The sequence below is a fragment of the Accipiter gentilis genome, chromosome 8 (assembly GCF_929443795.1).
Source record: "Accipiter gentilis chromosome 8, bAccGen1.1, whole genome shotgun sequence".
Lineage (NCBI taxonomy): Eukaryota > Metazoa > Chordata > Aves > Accipitriformes > Accipitridae > Astur > Astur gentilis.
The window spans coordinates 12,906,961-12,930,170 of NC_064887.1; the positions used below are offsets into that span (position 1 = coordinate 12,906,961).

Genomic DNA, 23,210 nt, shown 5'->3' on the forward strand with positions numbered 1-23,210 from the left:
GGCTGCTTCAGCCAACGGCTGTGTTGTCAGCACAAATAATCACCAAAGACAGACCACCAAGCAAACAAGCCTTTCAAATGAACCACTCACTCCTGTTTCCCAGAAAAACTGTTCAAACAGCGAGATCTCCAAGCCATACCAAAGGCATCTTCAGGACAGGGGCTCCTTCTGAAACCCAACTGTGAAGACGGAGAGCTCAGGATAATGAATCTCTGTCCCATACAAAGTAAGAAACAAGAAACACCAAATGTGAGTCCTAACACCAGCCTGTGCCTCATCTGTCCTTTCCTTCCTCAATCACTGAAACACTCTGCAGTGCCTCAAAGATTTGAGCCTTCTTTTTAATATTAAAGATGGGAAAGGTGTTTATCTTCCTTTGTATTAACATGCTAGTTTAAACTGAGTTTAAAACAACCTCTGTCTGGAGTCTCCTGAAGGTTCACAGGATGGCAGTGGAAGACTTCCGAAGATATGGAAGCCGTCTTAAATCTTGCCTTTAAAATTCTGTAATGGGCAAACAGGATGTTTCAGGGTAGGGGACTGTCTCCTGACTGCCTGGCTTTCTGCAAAGGACAGAGTCTGCAACTAAAGCAATGCACCCTCCTTCCATTCCACACCAAGAATGAGGCCCAGATGAATGCGTTAGCTGTGAAGAAACACAAAAAGGACAATGTTTGTGTATTCCAGTTCAGCTTTTTCAGGTTCATGTGTAGTTCAGTGACTGCTGTGCTGAAATACTCAGTTTTCCAGGGACATCATCTACTGCAAACACACTTCATGGTTTTTTTCCTCTTCCATAGCCAATATGACCTCTGCTATTTAAGGCTCTCTAAATCTTTCTTAAGCCAACAACCTCTCTCAGTAGGTTGCCAAGCCTTAACATTTTCCCAACAATGTTTAGACCCAACAATCTTTTTTATTACCCCTTGAGAGTTACTGCAGTGAGAGTTTAAGGAATGTAAGCAAATGAGACCAAGTGTGTGGCAGCCAAAATGACAGATGAATGACATTTGGGAAGGACTGACAGTTAGGTGGAGATGTATATAAACATCCATGCTCCTGCTCGCTGATCTCAGACAGCACAAGGGGCTTGGCAGTGCTGGACAGGCAGGCTGCCTTGGCTGTGCTAAGCAGCTGTGGGAATGCAGCATTTGCTCAACAGGGTAGCAAAACTTCTGCAAGATGATACAAATCTCCAGAAAGCTATGACACTCATCCTTGGAGAAAAGGTAAGAGTTAGTACAAGTGTTGTTTTGCTCTGAGCAAGCATTTCTGCACAGATGTGGTACTCCAGAGTGACAGCCTGTGCTGTTAGACCCCTTACCGGCAGTTTGCACAGGGCTTTACAGAGTTAAACATGAAGCATTCCTCCTACTCAGGGTGCTTGCAACCCAAATCACACAGATCATGCAGAAAAATTAAAAACAGAACTTGGGGGAAGGAGGGGTGTGATATAATGTATCATTTTATATGGTTGGCTAAGCATCAGCCCTGTGCTATCAGTACAGTGCAAGGGGGAAAGGAAGGAACAGGGCACTCAGGAATAAGGACCAACTGAGGAATGCAGTAAGCCCATTTCCAAGGCAGTGAAGGTGCAAGCAAGGAGACAGTACACAGGAAGAATGAGGCTGAAAGAACAAGTGAAAAAAAAGCCAACTTACAGAAAACTCACAATGGCAGTAAAACACCCGGTATTATACAGAGGAGAGATTGTTGGGAGAAGGCATTTGGCCGGCACAGAAACAAGTGAGGATGGGTCAGTGCCACATTACTATTGCATATGTGAAACCAATCCTTGTGGTAGCAAAGAATAAATCTCCTGTTTTGCAGGAAAATGGCATGCATGGGCAATAAACGTTGCTGATGGTTCATCTAGTCATGGGACAGCATATCCTGAAGGACCTCACTTCCTGCAAGAAATAGCAGTAAGATTTGCAAGCAGCTATTAGAGTTCTGTCAAATTAATGAGTCTTAAGGGTATGGAGTTCTTCTCGTGAATACAATAAACTGCTGCTATACTGATATAAGCTCTTTCCAGTTCAAATATTGATAGAGGACTTGTGATCTACTGGCATTACAATTTATGTCCAGTCTGGAGACATCCCTTGTTTTATAGACATAAGGCTAACAGGTTGGTTAGAGGTCAAAAATGAAGAAACAATTTTCATCATTCTTGATTATCTTTGAGAGATCCTGAAGCAGATGGAAGCTGCTCAGCCATTCAGCCGGTGTTACATATTTCACTCTGACAAGGCTCTGGCATCATGAGCAGAGGGAAACCTGAGCAAGAGTATTTCCTCCCATTTAAGCCTTCTTTATTATTAAACCTTTCAGTCATCAGCAGAGGATTTCTTCGGTGAGTTGTTTGGGGGTTTTAAGCAAAACACAAAGTTTAAGGTACCTCCTTTATACATATTCTGATGGAGAGACATGTTCTGGTTTTAATTAATAAGGTTGCTGGATGCTGTGGATCACTGACTGTAAGACAGAACTAGCTCCTCTTTGGCCAAGCACTGCTAGTACATAGCCCCATATATCCCCAGGTATTTCCTAGTGGAATGAAAGCTGGTTATAGCTATCTGGCTCAAAATTAACTGACAGCATCAGCACAGATGCAATTCATGACAAGCTCCATCTCTCAAGTCAATAACAACTGTTTACTAGACTGCCTGGTTTGAAAGGTAGCCCACCCTGAGCTACCGCCTCATGTCACAACATACATTTAAATAATAAATGGTAGCTCTGTTTTATTCAGTGAGGCACAGTTGAGGCTTTGCTAAATTTAACCATCCAATTAACCTAGCAACATTCATGATTTGAGAGTTTGCAGAGTTCACTACTTTTGAGGAGGAAAGCTCAGTTACACCAATTAACATTCTCTCTCTAAACAGCACAGGCAGCTGTATCCCAGGTCTTTCTGTGGTTTGAGAGGCAATGAGAACAACTGGGAGCCTAGCACCATCTTTTTAAGCTTCTCAGATGAAGATGATATTCTTCCAGGTAATGCCAATCCCCTGGCTTGCTCTGGGCTCACATAAAAATAGACATACTCTACTGCTTTACCAGAGGTGAGAAACCATTGCTGGCATAAAATAAAACAAAACAAGTTTCAAAGACAAGTTAATTTTGCACAAAATTTACTACAATGTCTTAGCTCAAACCTTTTCATTAGCTGCAGCACACAAAACAGTCACCATTTTTTTTAACCTTAGGCCAATACAAAACACACATATCTCCTGCTGGCACGACTGCAAACATTTCTTCTGCAAGCTCAGTGCAAGAGACTGTATGCCCAGAGATGGGCAATGGAAATTCTTCAGGTCACTTCAACCCAACATAAATACATGTCTACAGTAGCTGAGCAGCAATCACAGAGAATCCTGTTACATCCAGCTGGCTTTTCCTCTCTATCACACACAAAGCTGTCTTTACAGAAAGAGCTAGCTTGTAGCATCACTCCTTCAGTTTATGCAGATCATACTGCAGAGCACAAGAGTGCTCTGAATATTAAGCTACTGCATCTAACTTTTAAAAAAACTAAATACATAAGCTGAAGATGAAAACCAGGGGAGACTTGGCAGATGCTACCTGGCTATTTTGTTCCAAACCTCTGGTATATCCTCACATGTCTTTGCAAGTAGGACAAGAACAAGGCACCTGCCCCCAAGCAGTGGGGTCTGAGCAGTTACTTCTCAGCCAACACAGCTGCTACAAATTCAGAGGTTTTGCCTTTCAATTACCTGCCCCCAAGAACAAAAATACAAAGGACAGCAGACCCTTGAGGCAGCACAGGGAATAAAACTTTCCCAAACCCTGCTCTAAAATGCTGGGAATTTGTAATGGGTTTTAAAACACTCATCCCCAGATTTCACAAGGATGGATTCTTTCCTGGACCTCTTCAGTTTAATCTCCTTAAGCCTGGAAGTTAAATCTTCATCTAGAGTGAAAATATTTTACCACTGTAATCTAGTTACGAATATTTACACAATTTGCCCCAAATTCTCTCATTACAGCTGCCATTCTCAGTTATTCACAGGTAGTGGTACATGCAGTTTCCGTGGAAACCTGCAGCTCACAACCAACTGATGTGCAGCCAATCGTGGGCAATCGGCACTCCAGCAGAACTGGTCAGCTGCGTAATTATGCTGATATTTGACCATCTCAAACCCACAGGTAGCAAAGGACTAGTTTACATTTCAGTGTCTAAATTTCAAATGTCTTGACTATTCCAGGAAGCAACCAAGACCCTGTATCTCCCAAAGCATAATAAACTTGATGAGGAGGCTGTAACTTTTATGATACATCACATTTTCGACATTTCACTATCATTTTCTGTATTTACCATTGAAAGTAAATGTCAGATTACACCACCATAAAGCTGGTCATAAGTGATTCACTCCATTACACTTCAGGACCTTCCTTACTTTTAACTAGTGAATCTGTGCCAGTAATTTGCCTGAGAATGTGCTCCCTTTTTTCCCCCCTTTCCTTCCAGTAGTAGCTGCTTTATTTTATTAAAAAAAGTGAATATTCACATGATAAAACTCCTTGCTTCTTTAAGATTCTTTCAGCTTTTAACATTCTGAATGTTGTGGAGCCTCAAAAGCAGGTACCTTAAAAAGATTTGAGAAGCTTCTTGGAAATGCTCTTTGGGTTACACTAATGCATAACAGAATAAGAGTATATCCTTGTCAGGCAGAGCTGTGAAGACACGCAATATTAAATTGCTGAAGCCTGGCCATACAGCGAGGGCTGCCCAGCTATTACCCCATGCTCTCTAAGACAACAGACCGCACTATTTTTCTGTTTGAGAGACTCGCGCTTCTCCCTGATATACGATGTTCTACTGAGGTGCTGACTCTCTCCAGGCGCCAGCAATGCTTCATCACCCACACATAATATTTTCACACAAGCTCCTTCAAAATTTTTCCCATGCAGTGCCCCAGGCTAAGGCAGAGGCTCTTCCATAGCACATTCAGTGAGACACAGGCCTCCAAATCCTTCTTTTCCAGTCAGATCTCTTCAGGAGTCAAGCAACGATTATGCTGTAACCAGTGATATTCCTGGTGATCATTTTGTCTCTGTGTTATCTCATGCCATACACACAGGTTCGTCTGTATCCATCTACCGGCTTGTCTCCTACCTGGACTTTCAGACCCCTGAGGCAGAGCTTACTGCAGCACGGTGTCCCTGCATGGCATGCTGTTTCATGGGGTCTTCTATGAGGCTCCGCAATCAGAGCCTTCATCACCCTAATGACACAGTCAGTAATGGCCCACGAGGTTACTGTGCCCTCGCTGCGAGCTGAGGCTTCCTCCTCTGCTGCCATCCAGGAAACAACTCAAGTTTCACCACAAGTAAGATGGTGCAAGACTCACTTTTTTATCCAGGACTTTTCCATTTAGTATAGTCTCAGGACTGGAGTAGCAGATTATGTTTCTAGCGTAAAACTACTGAGTTAATCCTAATTCTGAGATACATCTACAGAAGTAGCACCACTCCATCACATCTAGATGCTAGAGCAAGGAACACTGTTATGACTGGTGGAAATACTGAGCACTAAGAAATTAAGCTCTAACTAAAGGCAACAGATTAAAAACATTTGTTGCACCTGCTTTATTCAGTATCTAGGGTTTGCCAAATATGATTTCCAAACTATTCGGTTTAGAAAATCCTCAGGGCTTATAGAAGGAACCCTCTACGCATTACTTAATAAAGCCAGACTGGTAAAGCACTTGCAAAATATCTTTATGAAAATCAACAGCTCTGTTGGGGGAGCAGCAAGTGGAATGCCTACCCTGCACTGCTGCACAGAGCAGCTGACATGACAACATACAGACAAACATGTCCTGAAAAATGGCACTATGCTCCCCCTTCCCTGAAAAGCATCAGCACATCATAGGCAGACTTCTTTTATAAAAATAACCAAAAGGTGTCTATTCATTCTATTGTTGAAGTAGAAGGTTATCATCTAAGACAGCTGACCAGTGGTCCAAAGATTAGCATCATCAACCTAAGGAGCTGTACTTCTATTTTCAACAAACTTTGGAATTCTACATATTTACTCTCTTAAATGGTACTCTGTGGAAATACAGTAGCATTTCAATTAGAAACAACGTTCACTTCTTCTTCCTGCCTAGGACTGAAAAATACCCTGGGACACACACTGGTGATGGGGTGAAACACCAACAAAACTTCCTATGGTTTAGCCTCAACTCTGCTGAAACTTGTGTTTAACTACAAAGCTTCATCTCTAAAGATCACAGTCTTTAATGAGTATCTGTCAAGAGTGTCTCGAAGATAGAATGGCCTACTGCAAGAAATGCCAAAATAACTTAAAAAATGCTGAAAGGGTCACACTAACAGTAGCGCTACAGTGTCATTGTTAACTGCGTAACTATGGAGTCTGGGTATTCTGCTGGTGAATCTTGTGCCTGCACCAATCTACCTGCTCTTCCATAGTAGCTGTAAATTAGCAATTAATGCCACAAGGAGAACAAGTTCAAACTTTGTTATTTGGCAGTGAGGTCCAGCTTCCATGAAATCCAGCACTTAATGTCTCAATAAACTGAAAAGTGCATAAAGTAATGAATCACTAGGTTATATTCAGATTCTGCAGATTCATTTTTCAGCCACAGAAAAACAAGACTTGCCAGGCTTAGAATAGCAGCACTGATCTAAAGGACAACAGCGCTGCAATTTTTTTAAAAAATGTATGTCATAAAAGAACAAGTTAAGTGATAAGAGAATGCATTTCAATTCTATGCTTCAATGAATATTAGTGACACAGTTGTTAGGAAGGTGGAGAAGATGAGCTGTCAAGTTTTGTGACTTAACTTACGTTTCAGACAGTTTCATTAAACACACCGATATATTTTTTTTTTTTATGGACACCTTTTATATATTTGCTATTGGTCAGATGAAGGGACCATATGGCAGCACAGGACTGGATGGAGCACCCCTGAGGTCTCTTGCATTTCTGTATATAAAAAGAACAAGAAAAGATCAGAAGGACCAGCTCTGTCTGGCTTAGCTCCACTCACTTCTCAATTTACTCCAGCATTGCTTATGACTTGCATAACTGACAAATAACATCTCACTTGCGTTAGGACTAAAAGTTCCAAGAAAAATTGGGAAGTTGGCTTCAATCAAGTCTTGATGGGTTACTGTCACTTACTGTCCTTCATTTGCATCAAGTAGCTCAAAATCTTGAACTGGGGAGCCTGAATATGAGGGCAGGTCCACTGATCCAGGGCTGAATTTTAGTGAGGTACCATTGAAGGGAGTAGAAAATTGCCTTGGTGCTCAACAGCTTTTGAGATTTCCCTTTGCTAGGCAAAAGCCTTTAGTCAAGTCTGGAGATAAGGGACATGCATGCTTCTGTTGACAAAACTGATATAAGGGAGACCTGGGTGCAGCCTTCCACAGTTGCACAAAAAGGCCTTAGAGTTTTTTCCCCTCATCATAGCTACTGAGGCAAGCTGCAAAGCACATCCTGCTGCAGGCCTGCTTTACAAACACTGAAGATCTTAGAAGGATTATAAATAACGAAGACAGGCTACTGCTACAAACTGTGCAGAATTAAAGAGGCAACATCCAACAGATTATATCTGAATACAAAACACTACCAAGTAATCTGAACAGAAGGAATTTGAAAAAAAAAACCAATAAACCCGAGTCACTGAGGCCAGTTCCCTCCTAATGCACGTCACAAAACCTCTCCTGAATTTTCATCTTTTGTCTAGTCTGATCCTGAGCACTGACTCACCTGGACAAACAAGCATTCTACAGCTTTCCAGATGTGTTCTTGGTTGCTACAGAAATGAGCAAAAACATATGCTCAACCTGCAAGATGGAAACTCAAAAGGCTTACAATATTCATGCAATACTGTGACAGAGAAGGTGAAGCGACTCTGGGGTGCTGCTCAGCCCTGTTTCTACTGGGTAAGGATGCACGATTTTGCTTTTGCAAACAACATATGTTAGATCACAACTAAATAGACCAGAACTTTTTAGTACAGAAGACACAAACAAGGATGGGTGCAACAAAGAGCTATTATATCCAGAGTCCATAATAATAATAATGATGATGACAATAATAATAATAATCCACTCTCCCTTCTAATATAAAGACTACAGGGCATCAAATGATATTAGTAATTAACAGGTATTTTTTCACAGACCACATAGTTAAGCTGGGAAACATTTTGCTATGGGATATTATGCACACTAGAAGTTAAAGTTCAAAGAACTAACTAGATTCTTCTTTCATCAGTTTGACTAAAACCACTATCTCTAGCTCAAAAACGCCAGAGGTACACATCAGTAGAAGCTTGAGAAGCAGGTATTTGGAGGAATTGTCGCTATAAGCATGTCCTTACACACTTCCCTGGCATCCAGCACTGGATCCCAGAAAAGACAGTGGGATAGACTGACCTTCAGTTTGAATCTTTGCAGCTGTTTCTTAAGGCAGTAAAATACAGTGTGAATTGCAATGCATGCATTTCTAGAAGAGCAAGGAAATAGCATGAAGAATTTCAAGATGAGCTACAAAAGCAAGCCAGGAGCTAGAAAATAGGCCATACAACAAGGGCTTACCAAGCTCAAACTGTTCAACCTGTTGAAGAGAATTTACAGAAGCTTACGTGGAAAAAAGGAATCTCAGAGAGAGCAGAAAACAGGGTTTACAGTCTCAGAAAGAGCCAAATGGCTTGGATTAAAGTTGAGATTATACAGTTTCAAGGCCTGGAATTAAATATTAATTATCGGAATAAACTGACCAGTTAGTGCTGGACTCACAGTTGCTTTGCACTTTTTTGATTATACAGTATATAATTTCTTAAAGACATCCTTTAATCTAGCTTTCAGGAATATCTGTATGGCTGAAACAAGATGCAAGTGAGAGATGCTAGACATGGACCCTCTTACCACAGAGCCTACGATCAAATTGAAAGTGTATACGGAACCAGGTACGTTGGCTGATAGGTGTTTGAACAGATGCAGTCTGCTCCTCCTGGGTACTCCCTGAAAGGCCTGAAGCAAGAGAAGTCTTACTGGTTTGTCTGCACTAGAAAGTGGTATTAGAGACAGAATGTAAATGCATTAACTACACAACAGGAGCATAACCTTACTATGATTTAATAGTGGGCATAGCTTGCCTCATCAATGCAAAGCCATGCTCCATCAGACAGACAACTCCTCAGATTTCTGTTTTGATCAAATACAAGTCTCTAATAAGGACCAGTCTGAATAGTGGTTTGAATTAGGGGAAGAGGCTAGAGATAGGTTTAACAAATCAGTTGTTTTACAGTGTTGCCACACACTGTTGAATTGCAGGTGCCAATCAGCCTGTAGGTCAATACGCTGCAAGTTTTTGAGATGTTCTAGGACGTGCTAGGATGAGAAGCTTTAGATAAACTGAGTTGTTAGCATTAAGCTAGGAACCAAGTCAACGACACTTCAGTCAAACTTCAACAATTAAAATTCAGAGTCCCAAGCAAGTCAGGAAACCAGCAAATCATCCTTTTGAGCCTGACACATTCCTCATGGCTCGGTGCAGGAAATAACCCCATCTGCTGTAAGCAAACACCAGGAGAAAGCATGTAACATTGAAGAAGGTGGCAGCCTGCAGAAAGAGACAGACATCACAGCTCGCATTCTGCGAGGCCAAGGTTGCTGGGAAAATCAAATCCAGCTATCTGAAATACAGAGAAAAGTAACAAAAAAGGTACAAGGAGAACCAAAAGACTTTCCCTCTGCCAACCACAACAAATGGCACAGTAATACAAAATGTCAGTTGGCACTTGAAGCACAGTGGATGGCCAGACAGAAAGTGCATTTTTAAATCATTAACACACTGGGAACACACAGATGTGCAGTACAGCTACATCTGTGCACTGTAATTTCTACAGTAGTCACAACTTAATGAATCATCAATTGTGACAAGATCAATGAACCGAACTGAACAACAAACTAAAGCTAGTAAATCCATGCCCGGGGCAAGAACTAAGGGTTATTTTAGTATTTTTTTTAGCACGTCTATCATTTTTAGTGTCTAATTAGTAAAAACATGAATCCTTCAGAATCCTTTTCTCCCCCCCCCCCCTAAAAAGTCCTATTGCAAAAGATAAAGATTTTATTAATGTTTGCCAAATTCAAGTCTAGGTACTACTCATCTGACCAGAAATTTCTTCCTCAGGACTATGAGCACAGGGCAGGCAGAAGTTACAATGTTAGGAGATGCGCTACATGCCAATCAGATGGACTCTGATTAAGCCTACCACCTTTAGGCAAAACAACTGCTGTTTTTTCCATGAGGCCACATTATTCCTGTAGGCGAAGCATCAGCTAAGGTTCTCTGCAATGCTACTTTTTGAAGTGACAAATTCATATCCCAATCAAGCACCCAAATCATTTAAAGAACACACACTGAGTTTCCCCCCAGCCTCAACCCATTCAACAGCTTTAATGCTGGGTTTGCTGATGACACATCTCTGTGCATAATCTAGCTAGGTTTCACATCAGTGATATTCTTACAGAAGAAAAAGCTGCCCTAATTAACCTCCTGGCAGGAGGCAAAAGACAACACCCAATCTTCTTACAGAGAATGGCCCACACAAGCAAGGGCACTCCCTGCTGACCTCTTCGCTCTTCCAGGTGAACCATTTTGATCTCTACCATATGTAGGCTTTCAGTGGATCGGTACTTGCCAGGGGTTCAGCTGGGCTCTTGTCTCCCTTCCAGACAGGCTTCAAGAGACAGCAAGCTCTCTGCTTTGCCTGGCTTGTTCGTCACACGTTAGGCACGGAGCTCCATATGGAAGGCACTTCCTTGAATTGTAGCACTGCTGGCATGCACTACTCTTCCCTGCTGGGACTCAAAGTGAAGGAGATGCAGGCTCACTTTAAAAGGCTCATTCTGTTCCTCCTCCTGACCTTCTTTGTCTGCCCTTCTTTATGCCGGATATCCTGTCATCTTGGACTATTCACTCCCCAATTCATTACCTTCCCCTGCAACAGCTTTTGTTAATACCACCCCGTGTGCAGTTTATGCATTTTTCATCAATATGTTTATAATTTCTGTTCTCTCTCCAAGGACTTTCTCCTCACTGGGACCAACTGTGGCACTGTTTAAAACAAAGAGATATAAAAAAATAAATTCCAGTATTGCCATGCTTGTAAACAAAGCACCTTTGGAGCTGTAGTACCAAAAAGCAAGACTCTGGGTTTTTAAGGTCTCCAACAGGTTAATGTTTCCAGTGCCTTTCCAGTGGTCTCAAAGTAGCTAAAAGGTCATAATGCCAGCTCTGTTGTGTGTAGCGCTTTGTGTAGCTAGTTTTATTTAAAGCATTCTGCATCCTGTGCTGACAGGCACTCTTATTGCAGGGAAATTCCCCCCAGTCCCAGCTTGGAACAGCAACACAACAGTGAACTTTCATACACTATAGCTGGATAAAGTTATAGCTCTGATGACTATTTAGACTTCTCCACTCAACACATACACCAAGAACTTGGAAAGGTTTCATCCAGGCTGGACCCTTGTGATAAAAGGATTGAAGGAACAGAGCACAGGATTAGCACGACAGATGAATACATTGCAGTGTTTTCCCATGGCATCATCCAACCTGCCTCATCAAGGCGCTAGATGATCTTGAAAAGACAGATCTTATTATACCTCACACCCACTGGCTTTCCTTAGGATAAAGGATTTGAAAGAGCTATTCTGGAGCTCTGGGCAGAAAGAATATGAGCAGGTGAGAGTGCCAGAAAGAGTCACCACTATATTATCCAACCGAAATATCCACAAGAATAAACAGCTGTTAGAAAAATCTACAGGGTAGGTGTTTTACTACTACAAGATTAATACTTTTTATAAAGATTCTCTGGGCTTCTAAGATAGCAAGTGGAATGCATGTATTTTAGATCATCTTTATACCAAACATATTTTAGTCACTAGCAGCTCAAATAACAAATTAACAATGAACGGTCACAATAATTACTTCCTTGCATCAAAAATCAGGGCCAATTATTCCTTTTGCTCTGGATTTTAATAAGGATCACAAATGTAGAGCCTTCCTGATACCAGACTGTATAAAAACAATACAAGATCAACAAAAGGACAACTTGTTGTAAGGACAACTAGATGTGGGACTTGTGAATAAGCATGATGCACAGAAACCAACTATCAGAATGATCAATATTACAGGTCTTTAATGCAAAGCCAGCTTTGTTTTGTACAGTCAACATCTCAGACCAAGATCAAAAGGTGGCCCATCAGTAGCAATTATATGCTATTCCTTTTTCTGCAGGAGAAGAGGTTAAAGTATTTGTGAAATGTTCTCTTCCACAGATACGGTGACACATGAAGTATGCTATTCCCTACATAGACATCCTCTCTTCTGAACAGCTGTTGTTGCTACATGCATGTTATTAGCATGTGTTGATATTCCAGTTTCACGTTTTTCTGGCTTTCATTTTAACATAATGATTTCTCCAAGAATGATTTAATTGGGGCTGTGATTTTTTTTATTTTTTTAATTTTTTTAGGGAGAGGAAGAAGATAAGGCACAGAACGTAAGCCCAAGATGACTGTACAGAAACTTTCTTGCATGCAGAGATTTATGCTTTCGTAGCTGTAAGCACTGCATTCCCTACGGTCATGGTTATCACATTCTGTTCTCTCCATGCTCCATTTTCCATTTAAGAACTTACTTTCCAGTTCTATTAAGTGGATATATTCTCCCACTTCTGCAGAAGAAGTTACAGAAGATCACTGTGGTGCTATGTCTTCTTAAGTGCCTGTGTAAGTCATGGCATACCAGTAAATGACAACAGGTCACTAAGCTTGGAGCAAAAAGTCTCTCGGTTATGAGCAGATACAGAAGATAATTTTGCCAAAGTAGTTAAGGACTCAGAAAGGCTTTTCAGGACATCCTGCTCTTGCCTTTCCCTTTTTCCTTGGAACCAAAGCAGATAATCCGTATGTATATCAAGCAGTGTTTCCCATTAATTTCCAATAGTTCAAACAACGAGCTACTAACTTTTTCAGAAGGCTACTCCACAACCTAATAGACTTCAAAGACTCTACAAATACATACCAGCAACTAACTTTATTAGTCAGCAGGAGATACCAGCAGGACTGACATACATGCTACAGAGAGCACATCTGTCAATAACAGGTTGCTACAGACACTCTCAGAACAAGGTATATTGAAAGAGATCCAGCAATAAGAAGGGTCTTTTGAAACACCTAATAATAAAGATCTATTATTTTAACTTCTGATGGTCACCAGTAGATGTTAAATCTGACATAAAATTTGATTTTTGACAAAGTTTACAGTTACAGTTCCTCAAATTATCTAAAGGAACTATCTTCTTGTTTACCTGTTCCAGGTGAACTAAATACATTTCCATTAAAGTGCCTTTTACAGTAAGAAACTGATTAAGTTATAGTTGTGAATTTTCATGTTCCCCCCCTTCTCGGCAAGACTTCTAGATCCATGTATACACAATTCATTAATAAAAGTATTTTATTCTGGCTGCCAGTCCTCCAAATTCTATTTATTATCTAAGAATCACCAGGACCAGCGTCAGCCTGTTATTACCACATAAACATTTTGAGAGCCAAATCAGGGCTCACTGACACTGAATCAGATCCACTCTCTTGTTCACTATTTTTTGTATTAGTAGTGCAACAATGGTCTCTATCAACAAGTTCCTCAAATATAGTTTTTAAATGACTGGATGCATTAACAACCTCTGCACAAAAGGTGGGTATTAAATTGACAGCGTTGCAGAGATGCTGTAAATAAAGAGGACAGTCAAAAAAAAAAGGCAAGAAGAGCCAAATCACCTTAAGTGACAGGGATAATAGGAACAAACATAAGAAATAATAAGAATTTTTGCTATAAGCCTGGCACATATTGCTCATAAACAAAAGGAGAGAAGACAAATGCGGGTGCATTAGAGAAACACAGAGATGCTATGCTAGCCAGTGACCAACTCATTGTAAAAAGCAACTAGGACCCTAGCATACATCTGATGGCATATCTCCAAAATCCATGGATCCATGAGTGCTTCTGAAAAGACACTTGCAAGGCTCCTCGTGTGCACATCTTCAGTTGGGTATGTTCAAAAAAAAAGTACCTGAAATCAAACAGGAACAGGTGCAGTATAGGACCACTAAGAACAGAAAAATCGAAAAGAAGATTGGCAGATCATCTATGAAATGATGTGGGGATTTTACTGCAAGAGGAGTCTTGGCCACTTTCTGGTGCAGATTAGGACATTGGCTAGCACACATCTCAACCTACACACCCTCATTTTCCCAACAAATCTATTTACTTCAAGATTTAGTCTGTTACCTTACACCTATGTTATTCCTGCCTTTTCTTCCTCCATCGTATCTAGTTCAAAAAGCTTATAGGACACACATCTCCTTCTTGGCAGCCTTCACTTTGTTGCTCCACTCTCCTGCCCTTTCTAGGATACCACTCTTTTTAGCTTAGGCCTGAGCCAAGTTTCTGCCCTGGTTTACTGCCTACCGACACCACCAAAATCCCAGCTCTGTCTAAGCTTTCAGATGTCATTGTGGCCACAGGGGTCAGGGCACATGGGAATGCCAGCCTTTCCGCAGCGATGTGAAAGGCAGTGCTGGTAGTTGCCGCCTCCCACCTGGGACCAATGATCTTTTCCAATAGAGAGTTAAAACAGATTAGTTTAAACCACAGATGATTTAATCTAACCTGTCTGATTTCAAACTGGAACAGAGATGCAGCAGCAGTCATCTGGCCATCCCTGGTCTCAGCTGGGAGATGACAACCCACAGGGACGTCTCCCCAACAAGACAGAAACCTGCCCGTGTGAGTGCATCTCTGCCGGAGAGTTAAACTAATTTGTTTGTGCCTCATTTACCTATTGGAATAGGCTGAACATTTTGATAAAAGAGCAGCAGTAAGAGAACAGCGTGACAAACTTTCCATGACAGTCTCCCAGGAAGCTATAAGATAGCATAGAGTGAAAAGCAACCTGTCTCTACACCCTGAGCCCAGGAAAAGAGAAAATAATGCCCAGGGCTCAATTATCAATTTTCCTAATAGACGGAAATTACCAGTAGGTTGCCACAAGGCTCTGAATGAGCATCCACATTTCTGAATATCTTCACAAGGGATTTGAGAAATGGAGCAAGTTGAAAGGAGACAACTATTATTGGCAACAAAATTTAGCTGAACATGATTTCCAGTACCAAAGTCAGTGCTTATAAACTGCAGAATAAACTTGGAATAAATCAATTGTGTGAAACAAGGAACTCTTAGAAGTCTTTTTACAGGCTATAACTGCACACTTACTACTACAACTGCACACTTAGAACTTCAAGCTATCTAGTACTTGGCAATACGCACCCTGCAGAGCTTTTGTAGAATTCTGTAGAATATACTTCCTTCTTGTTTGTTTGACACTTAAAGCTCACTTGTTTTTATCTGTGAAGTCCTTCCTGAATTGCAGGTGCTGCTTTTAGGTATTGCAATATCATTGACACCATTAGCTTGCTGATAAGAATGTGACAACATCCCATCCTGTTACAGATGTAATCTCATAGGACCTCATTTGAGAGGCAATATGCAGAAACAGCCACTTGCTGTAAAAGAAAAATGTTCTCAAGATTAAGAGGTCAGTACCTTTTCAGACACAAGGTTTTATGGGAGTGCATAGCTCCAAAGGGTTCAGCTTGGCATTAACTATGTGATATTTCATATAAAACTTTTCAAAGGTTGTATTTCTTGCTTCATAAACTTGCAGAATGAACCTGGATGTTAACCTTAGTGCATGGCAGTCTTCTGATGGAACTTGCTGTCATGGATACATTATATGGTTATGTGCCATTAGTTAATCATTTAGAGATAAGAAATGGAAATTATGGCATTTGGGTCTGATATGTTCTAAAGATCTGATGACTCTCCTGTTTGGAAGAGAGACCAACAAAACTTAAAACTTTTCTTCAACTGAGAAAATCACTTCTTTGTCTCTCATTCACAGCCAAGGAAGTGTTTCTTGTTAAATAGTATAAAAAAATAAACTGAAAGTCTAAAACTAATGTTCTTCTTGAATGCAATCTTTGAAGGTAGATAAATAAAATTAAGAGAACCAGGAGTTTCACACTTGGGTTGAGATGATCGGTGCTCTATAGATACCGGAATTTAAATAGCTGGAGCAGTTCTTCAGATACTGTGGCAGCCTAAGTATTGACAGCATGGGACATAATGGTGATACAAGTAAAACAGACCAAGAAAATTGACAGAGACTAATTTAAAGATTGCCAATTCCGCTCAATCTTCTGCGTGCTATGGGACGAAGAGACCATCCCTTTCCCCTTGAACTTTTAGGATTCTTCTAGCCACTGTTCAGTACCTGAGAAATTACTAGTGTTCTTAGCAGCATGACAGGGGTCCTAAATTGACTTACCAGACCAATACAAGGTGGCCTGCTGTCAAGCAGCACAATACACTCTTTCCTTGTGAACGCTGTTTATACCTTAATAGCATAAGTCCATGTGAGCTGGGATTTACATTCTTGTAGGTGACAACCTAAACTTCTCAATGAGGCCACCATGAATAATTAGCTTAATGTTTCCCTTTTTAACAAGCATGGGACATGCCACTATCTAACCCAAAGCAAACACACTCGGGCTTCTTCATTTCTCTGTGCATCACTGTATTTTAGGACATTTTCCTAAGCAGTGAAGCACGTGGAGGCTCACTGTGCTGCAGCTCTTGGAAATGCATTAGTTACAGAGGTCCATTAACTGCCTGCCTCATACAGAAAGAAAGTACTATTTGGATTGCTTGTGTAGAGAGCAAAGAATAGGAGTAGGACCTCTGCCATCACAGCAGTCTTTCTTCCCAGGGAGAGACCAAAGGAAGTTGGAAGAGTTAATGAACATGAAACATGTAGAGGAAAGACCTGTCCCCTCCTGACCAGAGACAAGAAAAGACTATTACCAATCCCAGGAGCAGCAGGATACAGGGAGCCTCAATTCATTTACACAGTCAAAATGAGTGCATCCAAATGGATTAAATTTCCCTTCTATAACTGTTTCCATTTTATAATCTCTAGAAGTTCTTCTTGGCAAAAAGATGCAAAACCAATGAAGACAAACATGAGCCAAAGTACAATGATCCGACTGATCCTTTTGTAACTAACCAAACATAAACAAGGATTAAACATAGCTAACTTCTGTTTACTATTCCAATGACAAAATCACTTTTAGAGGAGTGTTTACAAAAAGGCCATATTGTTTCAGGCCTTCTGAGATCTAGCTCTCCACAGAAATCATTTGTAACAGTCAAATGTTTATCATTTAGAGCATTTCAAACAGGGTAACCCCAGGAACTGGAATGCAGCTGGCAGATGGTGAAAGAAATTAAGCTCATGACATGGTTCAGTAAACAGCAAATTACGATAAGGTAGAGGTGCTTCCCACCCCGGGGACAACTGCTGCACTTGGGAACTTTCTAGGGGACCACTGAAACAGACCAAAACTTCCCTGACTTCTGTCAGCACAAAGCCATCCAGTAAAACTTAACTTGCCAGGTTACCTTGAGACTGAAACCCAGTGTGCAAGCAACCCTTTCCCGGCTCATCCATCTGTCCTCTTTACCAGGAGCTGCTTTCCTGCAGAGCCTCGCAGCACTCTCCAGGCTGATAACTACATGCCACATGATTAGGAGTCTGGGATAGGGGCATAGGGGATTTGCATAGATCTGTGCTGGAAATGGAAATTGGACATGGTATTTTCATTTTCATTTAACCTACTTAAAAACAAAGGGAGATGAAACTCCAAATACATTCGGTGTCACTTGGATATGACTGTATGCTCTAGGTTACAGGGGAGTGAAAAAAGACTGCTTGCAGGGCATTAAAGGACCAGTTACAATTAAATAGTTTCCCAATTCTAGAAATCAAAACCTGTAACTGAATCTGACAATATACTTTGCATTTGAGCCTCCTTCCTTTCCCAAAGAATCATACTCCTCCCTGCCCCTTGAAGACTTTTTTTTTTTTTTTGCACTGCTTTTCCCTATCTTCCTGTTGGGTGGAGACTGCTGGAAACCACAGACTAAATGTATACTTCGGTGTACAGGCAACTACAGACAAACACTGTTACCATCACCTTCCCTAATACAGCCGGAATGCTGAATGTACAAGCAGTCTTGTGGAAGGACACCACATAGACACTCCTGCAATCAGCCTGCTGCCACGTTCTTCCACGCTGGCATCCTTCCTACTCACATTTCATATAATCTCCCTATTTAAAAAGCCCTGTAATTCTCCACATTACCACTGAATAATATATTTATTAATTTGTTAGTGCCACTAACTGTCCCTGAGGCTTTTCTTGGGAATGTGTGTCAGCTTATTGATTCTAGCCCTCCCCTCCGTGTACTGCTTTCCTCCTCTGCCAGGCAGGCAAGAACATACTTCTGTGCTGCTTCAGGTCATAATTGGAAAAAAGATAGAAACGTTCAATATGACTCATACATAATTCAGCTTATCAGCTACCCAGGAGAAATGAGAAGAGAAGGTATATGCACGTCTATTTCTCCTACTATCAACAGGAGAAATAATTTCCAGTTACACTAAGTATGCGTAGTTTGGTCACAACAGGATTTGCAGTTAGAAGGGAAAAATGAGAGACATGGGAGCAGAGAATGAAAGGGTAGTAGGGAACCGAACTGTTAGAAGAGATTCACCTATGTGAGAATTCCCGATTCCTCCAGGAGATTGGACTCGTGCTTCTCACTTAATATTGAGAATGGAATAATTTGGCAATTAGAAAGGATTATCTGCCTCTGATCTGTAGAACATTGCAGAAATCTAAATAAAATAAAGCTCCAGATTAGTTAGCTACAAAGACATCTAATAACAGCCTGCTAAACCCTGACTGTGACTTCTGGATTTAATGTTAAGGCCTATGTTCTAAAGACCAAATTGTGCAGAAGCATTAAAACTTATTGTTATAAAGGATTTTTAATGTAAAAATCAATATGTGCTGTGTATTTAGCAGCATGTAACCATGAGGACGTCTGTGATAGAGCTTTGTCATGCACCAGGGACCACTGCATTAGTCAAATTCTTGAAAGGAAGTGCAGAATGTCTGCATCATTCAAACTGCCACCTGAGAGCAATTACAGAAATTATTTTAACCCCAGAAGCAGAGGGAAAATGCAATCCTAGTTGACAGTCCTGAAGGTATCAAGGGTACTATGTGAAATGTGTCATTTTCGAATACGTCTACAAAATTCTTGTTAGGAAAGTGATGGCATAACAGAGAGGTGGGCCACTTACCACTATTTTTTGGAGGCCATTGAGACTAAACACAACCACAACGAGGGCACTGAGTTGTAATATCAATTTTGCCAACACGTAAGCAAACAAAGGAATATTAATAATAAAAACAATTCACACCCCCAAAATGCAAAACCGGCATAATCTAAGGCAAACAACACAGAACAGTAAGATAGCATGACTGAAAAAGATACAGACCTGTCCATAGAAGGTTTCAGAAAAGAGAAATATAATCATAACAGAACCCATCTTCTTCATAAATTCAGCCAACATAAGAGGCACGTATAGCTCTTCATCGTCTGTAATCAAGCTCACAATTCTATATGCATGAGCACATACAAACTGTTACACAGCAAATGGTTCTTAATTTTGCCCATTACAAGAGTGCCCAGAAAGGGGTTGATACTCTTCAGTTAGAGAGGAAAATACAGCCCCCCAGCCTGCAGATCATTTTTGACCTTATGGGATCATGTTAAACTAGCATTACTCCCAATTAAAGCAAGTTTCCAAACAGAAAAGCAGGCTCTGTGCCTGACTGGTAGTGACTTTTTTCTTCTGTGGCTCTTAAATTGTGTGCACGCATGTCTTTTCCTGTCTCTGGTGTTTCCTAACATTCTGTATTTATGTGGTGGTCTGCAAGTTTTACCTCATCAGGAAATCAGCAGGAGCACCATGGAGCTGAGAAATACTGTTGTGCTCCTTTATGCAGCGCATGTCTCTGTGGGCCTTTGAACATTTAACACAGAGCAAATAAATTATTAGCGTGTGTGTGCATGTGCATACATATCTAAGATACATAAAGGCAACTGCAACCAAAGGAAACAGGAATGTGCTTCGAACAGTTGGGTATTCAAGTTTCTAGTATCACAAAAATCCAGTTGCAGGAACCATTCAAATACAGATCTGCACATAAACTACCAAAAGACGTCCAATGAGCTTTATGTTCTCACATACACGGCTGCAAAGGCAAGAAGTAACAAAAAAGATCTGCTTTTTTCCCCCAATAATTTTGAAGTCTATAGCACCTGTTACCCTATTCTTAATAATATTACTACTGAGGAGCAAGCTGATCCTTTAAGATGCCCCACCTCCAGAAACAAGATACACAATCACCTCAAGTATTGAATGATTTCTATGATTCCCATCACCACAGTGGCTGAACACATTACAGTTGTTTAATGTATTCTTTGTCACAGAGCAGAGAGGAAAATATGATTACCTCTACACTATAAATGGGGATGGGAGAACAAGGGACAATAGGTAACTTGTCATGTATGGCTGGCACACTCACCATTGGGATAACCAGTCTCTGCTGGTTCAAAATCATACAATAATAAACTCCTTCCAGTCTAGTTTTTTCGTTACTCAAAAGTTTCTACATCAGTCCATATACACCAAGCAATTTGCCTAAGCCTTTTCCTGCTTGTTTTAGTAAACCAAGTGAAAAAAATAATAATAAAAAAAATCTATTCAGCCAAATGCCCCAGATTTGTAACATCTCAGTACCTTTATCCTATATATATAAAAAATACTACAACACATATGTGCTGAAAAAAACACATTTCCTTAAAAGCAAACAATAATTCTGATAATCTAATATAAAAAAAAAAAATCATCAGCTGATGGCAAGCCTTACACTGTTCTTCCATAAAACGTTCCATTTAGAAGAAACAACATGGCAAGCAAAATAAAACCTGCTCATATAGCAGGCAAGGATCAAAATCTATTCTTTAACAGGAGAAACAGAGTAACAAGTTGTGACTACAGTGAAAAGTAGGCCCAGCTAAATTCCACATCAAATTCAAAATCTTAAGAGTAACCTGAAAAATCTATTCAAGAACTGTGCCAATTTAATCCAGAAGGTGCACCAACATGGATTAAGTTTCTGACTATCAGATACAATTCTTAGATACCCTGAAGATGGGTATTATACCAAAGCAGACAGATGAGAAAAGTATAGAAATGTCTCTTTAGCTAGCCCTCCAAATTAGAAATGACACACCTCAGATAATACAACTAAAACTTTAAAGAAAGTTCAGAATCTGCAATCTTTTCATGATTGTCTGAAAAATATTAGCTTCTATCACTTAGAAGAAATTATAGCAAATGATACAGGATGAACACAGCTTTTTCAAACCAAGCTAGAATATCATCATGTCATCTAAAACTACAATACCAACATGTAGCTACCAAAGCCATGTCTTCTGCCACCTACGGCATGAAAAAACTTCCCACTTACCTTCTAACACTGTTAATTTGGCACTCGTGTTTATCTCCCCAACACTATTGGTTGCTGTGCACTCATAGATAGCTTCATCTCGATGAACACGCAGGGGCTGTATCCGCAGAACTGATCCTGATCCATCATCAAACTCAATAACCTTTAACAATGAAAAGAAAGCACTTCTTTATTGGTATCTTCTGCAACAAAAACTGAAAGTCAGAACAATCCAGGGGTTAAAAACCGAAAACCAAACCCAAACAAGCCCTATAAGCTGTAAAATACCACAAAACTAATCAAGTGTTTCAAGTCCGGAATGCACAAATTTCAGAGTCAAGAACATATTTGTCCTCTGAGGAGGCCAGAACAAATGAAGATCCAATGAGGTTCTTTATGAATCAATTAAGGCTGACAAATTATCAACCTGGTAATAAAGATGTGGATCTGATGATTTAAAACATCTGAGCCATATTTGCACTAATGGTTTTACTAATCACACTGATAGCAATTTAGTGCCAACTTTCACCTTGATGGAAGAGCAGAATGATATACTCCTGTGGGATTACCAGGAAAAATGGAACAAAACTAGAATAAAACCTTGAGCACCTACAGTGCATGCTAACTCCAGCAGAAAGTGAGGGCTTTTAATGTCCTTCAGCATCGGGTACTTTGCAACTCTGGCATAATCAACAATGATGTAATTATGATTCTTTCCCCAGCATAATAAATTAAGTCCTTAATAAATTGTTGCCTTTCCATCCATCCTGCTAAGCTGTAACATGCATTACTCTAACTTCCACATGGAAGAAAGAGGTATTTGTTAGTTTGCAGCTGGATCACTTTACGCTACTCCCTAATGGCAAGACTGTGAAGGCACAGCCTCCGGCCACTGTTAATGCCAAACTCATCCTTCTCCTATTACGGAGCACAGCAAAAGTTGGAAATATTAACTGAACTGCAGATGGTGACAGCATGAGGGAAAGGCACAAGTCCCCTCCTGTCACTTGGGAACTGCAGGGGAAGATGAAGAGACTAAGCTATACTTTGTTTCAGACACATGTACCTCAGCCTAGGGCCTGCACTACCCGCATGCAAAACTTTTACCCTATTTTCAAGAGCCCTGTTTAGGAGTGCTTCTCACAGCAGAAAGACCAAATGAGTGAAAACAGGAAGGACAAAAAATAATGCGCACCATGAGACTCTGCAGAGACAGAAGAAATAGAAAGAAATCAAAAGGTAACCAAGACCCCTGAAAATCTGTTATTCTTCATGCTGGAAGTAATAGCCCTTCTGTTCTAAGTAATAGAAACAGCTTGTAAAAAACCCTAATTTGGGGTCAAGTAGCAGTAGACAGGACAGAGAAATATGAACGTCACCACAGTAAATTTTAAGGAATTTAACATTTTTTTCTAAATACCCAATTTTAAATTAAATATGAAACTGTGACAAAATGCTAAGCTTTCTATAACCTTTACACAGAATAGGGCTACTGCCAAATTTTAAAACAAGACAAAGTCAGATGCAGAGACTAATTCACTTCAGTGATAAAGACTAAAAAGCTAAGAGATGAAACAGCAGAAAAGCTCTTTTGCCCTTACTAACCTTTGAACAAACACTGTGTGAGAGGAAGGGAGCTACAGCTACCA

The 23,210-nt window shown here is 40.4% G+C and overlaps 1 protein-coding gene across 14 annotated transcripts in view; it reads right to left on the reverse strand.

Moving 5' to 3' along the window:
• The window catches only part of PTPRF (protein tyrosine phosphatase receptor type F), a 393,280-nt gene that overhangs the window by 175,910 nt on the left and 194,160 nt on the right, over positions 1–23,210 (reverse strand). For all 14 annotated transcript variants that reach the window (XM_049807801.1, XM_049807797.1, XM_049807800.1 and 11 more), the window contains one exon: positions 21,583–21,724. In XM_049807801.1, coding sequence (XP_049663758.1) covers positions 21,583–21,724 — 142 coding nt within the window. The remainder of the gene's footprint in view (positions 1–21,582; positions 21,725–23,210) is intronic.